This window comes from Cydia amplana, chromosome 6, assembly GCF_948474715.1.
Source record: "Cydia amplana chromosome 6, ilCydAmpl1.1, whole genome shotgun sequence".
Taxonomy (NCBI): Eukaryota; Metazoa; Arthropoda; class Insecta; order Lepidoptera; family Tortricidae; genus Cydia; species Cydia amplana.
Window position 1 is genome coordinate 6,960,477 of NC_086074.1, and position 6,000 is coordinate 6,966,476.

General features: G+C 37.7%; 1 protein-coding gene across 1 annotated transcript in view; it reads left to right on the forward strand.

Moving 5' to 3' along the window:
* The window catches only part of LOC134648768 (ras-related protein Rap-2b), a 65,485-nt gene extending 61,492 nt beyond the window's left edge, over positions 1-3,993 (forward strand). The window contains exon 3 of the mRNA XM_063503323.1: positions 3,607-3,993. Coding sequence (XP_063359393.1) covers positions 3,607-3,918 — 312 coding nt within the window. The 3' untranslated portion in view covers positions 3,919-3,993. The remainder of the gene's footprint in view (positions 1-3,606) is intronic.
* Positions 3,994-6,000: the final 2,007 nt, after the last annotated feature.

The window sequence follows — 6,000 nt, forward strand, 5'->3', positions numbered from 1 at the left end:
AGCGCCACGAGTGTTAAAAATGGGAACTAAAAACTGTCAAAGCGGCGGCTAATGACTCGCTGTATTACATTACGGCTAGCCGTGTTGAAGAATGTATGGCGCCGAATACATTCCGGCGGATTTTCATTCAGCCGCATTCAATCCGGCTAATCGTCGAACCGCCGCATTTCAAAACGCCCCTGTTTTGTAAAACGGCTAGCCGTAATGTAATACGGCGGATTATACGATCCGACTGCGACATATATACCTAATAAAAATATGGATTTTATTTTGGTGTTTAACCAAGCTCGTGCACCGGCACATCTGTGAGCCACTCAACCGTTTTATGCCGCTTATCTCTCATAAAACTTTAGTCGTAAATTCCACAACAGTAAATGTTAATGCTCGGAACATAAAACAGTACCTGCGGAGTTCAGAGTTCCGCCGCAGCGTCCGGACCGCAATGTCGGACGCGGCTGCCCGACGCCCGAGTCGCCAATATCCGTTCTTAATACACCTCTACGAACGTATTGGATCATAGAAGGTAGCATCCTATAGAAGTGGTCTACGCGTGCCTCCGTGAGGGACAAAACATATAAATTCGACCAATCATAGCGTCGCATTGCGCCGCTATGATTGGTCGAATTTATTTGTTATGGTGGGCAACAAATGAATTCGACCAATCACGGTGGTCAATTTACGGTGGGGAATAAAACAAGATGTGAGACTGTGACAAGGACAAACAATAATAGCGCTTTCGCTGCTACTCCTACTGAAAGATACATAAGACTATCCCGTTCTGTCAGTTATCCCCACCACTCATGCCCAATCCAGTTATACTAGATTCATGTATTGGATGTTTAAGTACTATTTCATGGCAGATTGAAGACAGCTAGCTACCTCAATCAACAGAGAACTTTATCTTAGCTTTTTTAAAAACCCGTCGACCTTTGCAAAGGTTTTATTCATATGTAGGTATTACTTACTGTTCATTTGTTGTCATGATTATGGCTGCCTAACTCAACTAGTATTTTGTTTTCTGGTTTAATAAAAATAATAGCACGAATCAGGTGAATTTGGGTCTAACGTGTCCCGTTTGGTTTTTTTTCTGTTATTACACGACTTTTTAAATTATCTTTCTTTCTTTGATCATATTTTCGCTGGTGTAACTAATTACATGAACCTTTTCATCTTTTTTAAACCAGTTTTTGTTAAGAAAGTTAGCAGTATTTCTCAACAAATTTTCTAAGTATCTACTAAGTTCATAACTGATCGTCACTCTAAAAGACACGTAATTTCCGACCGTGACCCGAAATAACTTGCTCAATTTCATGATAGAGCAGATCCTTAGGATAGCCCAAAAGTTTTCAGCAGATTTCGATTAAACTTCGTGTACACATTATTGAGTTGAGACCAGGTGTCTTTGGCGTGCTATCGAGAAAGGATATTTTATAATAATAGTCCTTTCTGAAACTTCCAATCCGTCTTCACGGAGGTTTTGATTTATCTTTTCAATTATGAGGTAGCTAGTTAAGATACGTACCTATATTGACGTAACTAAACGTTAAATTGTAAACTGTTCCTTATAAAAAACAAAGTAGCATTTGATCCACGTTACGAAAGAATAAAAACAAACACTACCTCTGTATGAAAAAGTTTTTCGCTCTATTATAATACACAAACGAAGTCACGGAATGTTCTGTCTCTGTTTATTTTTTAGCACACCGACGACGAAGAATAATATCTCCGGTTTCCTCGCAGATACGAGTAGGCATCTGTTGCTCTCGTTTGTCTTCCCACAGGTCAACTAGGTACCTACTGGATGGACCATAATAGAAGACTCACAGCAACCATACGTTGCGTTGTCACTCTTAAACTTAATGACTATAACTAGTAGGTACCTGCGGGAGCGCCACCATTCACTTTATAGTCGAGTATAATTATTTTTGAATTTTAAGGGTAAACGTGGGCTGCTGTTGCGTAAAGTGACAGGACACAACTGAGTATCTAACTAACATTTCTACAAATTAAATAGTGCCTGTGTGACTCCAAGTTTAAAAAAATCGCTTCTTGCGGCGGACTCTGTGTTAAGGTTCATCTATGATCTTACCGTAGAACGGGGTGAGTAGGTTTCGCGGGGAGAGGTGGGTTATGAATGGGGAGAGAAGGTTTGAGAGGGGGGTGAGAAGGGATTTAAGGCTACTGCTACAAAAATAATGTATTCCAATTTAAAATGGAGCTATACTAATACGCATTAATAAAAAAAATCGATCCAACAATCTTCCAAAATCACCTTTGTATGAAAACCCCTCTCACCCCAAATACGAGGCACTACGGGGTGAGGTGGGTTTTCCTCTTTATCGTCAAAGTTATGAAATGGAACTACCCAAAATAAAATAAAAACTAAAATACAAACGTCCGGAACACTTATTATATACACCATTCAGTTTTCATAAGTAAAAATAAAATGTTATCGAGGTTTGAATTTCAGTTTTGACCCTACTCACCGCATTTTACGGTACCAAATCACTCGACGTCGCCACTCGCACCTTAGGAACGTGGCTCGTAAAACTTATTGCAATAAATCTTCCGGGAGCTCATTAAGGTTCAACGTACCTACGTTGAGTTGCTGACGGTGACATGTTAATTATAAATCAATTTGCACTTGTCAATTCTTCGGAATATGGCATTTGATGATATTGAATATTGATGGATTTCGAGGAAACTAAGCTTGTACCTCAATTTCGTCGGTTTGGCTCCATTTTAAATAAAAAATGTGATAGAAGATCGAATAGGAATTTTATTTTCTGACAAGAGATTTTATTTGCAGGACTCGTAGACGTTTTCATTGAAATAGAAACAAAAATGGGCGCAATACGACACGTGTCCCATACCAACTGGTACCATATTCCATTCATTTTACGGATTGGAAGTATGGTTAATTGGAAATAATTTAATAGCTGATGTTTATAGTTAAACGGAATCACGATTTTAGTATTATATACCTATAATCCAACAAACAAAAAAAATCCTACAAATATGGAGGAAACCGTACCAGTACCAGAGTACCAGAGGAATGGGTACTGCACCTATAACAAACGGTATTTTTTTTTTCTCAAAAACCATATTTTACCATTTAAATTAAGCACTACTCATTAATATTTGTTTCTAGGAAATTAATACCTACATGAATTACTCGCTTCGTACATTTGTAGAATTACATATTAATACGTGAATAATTTTTCTGTGTTTGCGCTTTTTACTCGTACTAATTTTAGTCAAAATTGTCGTTATATAATACCTGTATATAAAAATTATAATGAAAATAACGGTTACCCCGTTTTTGTCATTTTACCTACATCCGGGTAGCTATCCGGGTAGGATTCCTGCATATTCTCTTAGTGTCTTATTAGAATTATATTTAAAAAATCTGGCTATAATTAAATGTTTTACGCAACCGTATTTTACTGGGCTAATATTGCAAATATTGAAACGTGGCCGTCGTATAAAAAACGTTATATCACTTCACTTAAATCCATATTCGTCCGGTCCGAACTTTAATTGAAACAATTTCGTTTACAATCTTGCATTACCATAAGATAATATAAGATTGGTTTTCTTCAACAGGTTGATTTCCACACAACCGAGTCCGTGGTCACCGTCGACTGGGAGAACGGATTCGTGGAGGCTTCAGCCAAAGACAACATGAACGTGTCCCAGATCTTCAAGGAGCTGCTGGTGCAGGCCAAAGTGAAGTACAACCTGTCCCCGGCGCTGCGCCGGCGCCGGCGCCAGTCCCTCCCCACCGGGCCGCACGGCGCGCCCGGCACTCCCCCCACCACTGCCCCCCACGTACCCTCGCCCGCGCAGCTCGCGCACCTTCAACAGATTAGAGAACGGCATGCTAACAGCAAACGCAACTCTTGCGTCATTTCTTAAAGTTCGAAACCAACTTGTAGGCTCTCAATTTTAATATAACGCGGATACGTGGTAAATATCACAAAAAGATTCTTCATCTGCCAAGGCCTTTATTGGCATTGAATATATATTGGTAAAAAACATTAATTGACAACGTTGGTAACAAATATCATTTGGTATCGAGTTTTCAAAACCATTAACACTTAAGTTAATTTTGATTTGGACGTCCATTGTCATTATCACCTTCCGGCATTATGCCATGGCTCATGGAAGCCTGGGATCCGCCTGACACCTAATCCTAAGAATTGGCATAGGCACTAGTTTTTACGAAAGCGACTGCCATCTGTCCTTCCAACCCAGAGGGGAAACTAGGCCTTATTTGGATTACTCCGGTTTATTTGGACGTCCATTATTGTTACCTAATCGTGAATTTAATTTAAATCCCCACGAGGTGTTGAAAACTTTTGTTTAACGGCGCGAGTTTACCCCTTAAAATAAAACTTACTACTTCTGTGTCATTTATAATTATAATTACTTATGAAGTTTCAATTGGAGAAATAATATAACAAAACTTGTTATAAATGTTTTTGTTCATTAAATCATTAATTACTTTCAATTAATATGAACATTTTCTTTCAATGAACTAATTGCAAGTAAAATGCCAGTAAGTAGGTAAGTTCCTAAGCAATTTAATTTTAAAAGTTTCAAATCTCCATTTATAGTATAATCTGTGGATGGGTAGATAGGTACCTGCTTTGTCTAGGATTTATATCTGTAATAAATAACTTAAAGATAATACTGCGGTAGAAAGGGTTTCCGAATAAAGGTATCAGCGTAATTCGTCCCATTCGTTTTTCGTTCATTTCTTATGTCCGTCTCATTCTGTGTTCGTCACTCATTCTTTATTCGTCTCGATCGCTATATGTCCCTATCGTCTTAAGTACAATTATGTAACCTGTCTCTTTCTTAACAAGTCTTTTTCGTTTTTTCGTCACGGTCTTCCTAGGACTATGTCTTTGTTTGTGTCTCTCTTTTTTGGTATCATTCGCACTTTATCTTTAGTCACTTTCGTTATTCGTCTCACTCTTTTTTTGTCTTTAATGGTAACTCGTTCCGTTCTTTTTTGGGCACGTTCGCTAATCGTCCCGTACTAGTAGGTCTTAGTTGCTATTCATATGTCCTCCGGATCGGAATTCATAAACAAATTGAAGTTTATATGTCCCGTACATACACAGAACGGAATAAAATGAGGGCCCTGAAGGGTCTGGAACTTAAGACACTTAAGATAGTTAATTTTTCTCAAGGTAAACATTATTTCATATGAAAAAATGAGAATAACTGCATTCATAGATTTTGATATGCCGTCAATAATCGTCATGGTATTCGTTTACAATAAAATCATGGCCAACATCAAGATGTTGGCCATGATTTTTGAAACGCAAATTTTCTAATTCCGCAGCCACAAAAACTAAGAAAACGAGACGCAAAACGAATGTAACGAACTTAGAATTAGACTGAAAATGAATGAGACTAATCACGAATGTGACTAATAACGAATGCATGAAAAATGAGACGAATAAGTGAATGAGACAAAAATCGAAAGGGAATAAGAAAGAATGAGTCCTAGGAAGACCGTGACGAAAAACGAAAAAGACTTGTTAAGAAAGAGACAGGTTACATAATTGTACTTAAGACGATAGGGACATATAGCGATCGAGACGAATAAAGAATGAGTGACGAACACAGAATGAGACGGACATAAGAAATGAACGAAAAACGAATGGGACGAATTACGCTGATACCCGAATAAATTGGAAAACAGTTACAGAAGTTACTGTTAAATCCTCCTAAAATTTTCCACGAGTTTAAGTGGTTTCCAATTATATCATCAGGTATTTACGACGTTGACTGTACTTTAATATAAGTTTATACCCCTAGTAGATTTAATGTATCTGTAAATCAAGGAACACAACTATATTCTTACTGCCAAGTACCACTGGTCAATTTTGAAAGCACATCAAAAAATCTTTTGCAATATTTGTTTTTCCTGTAAGACAATGTCTAATTCAATTCCCCTGTTTAAAATTAAAATAAATACACATT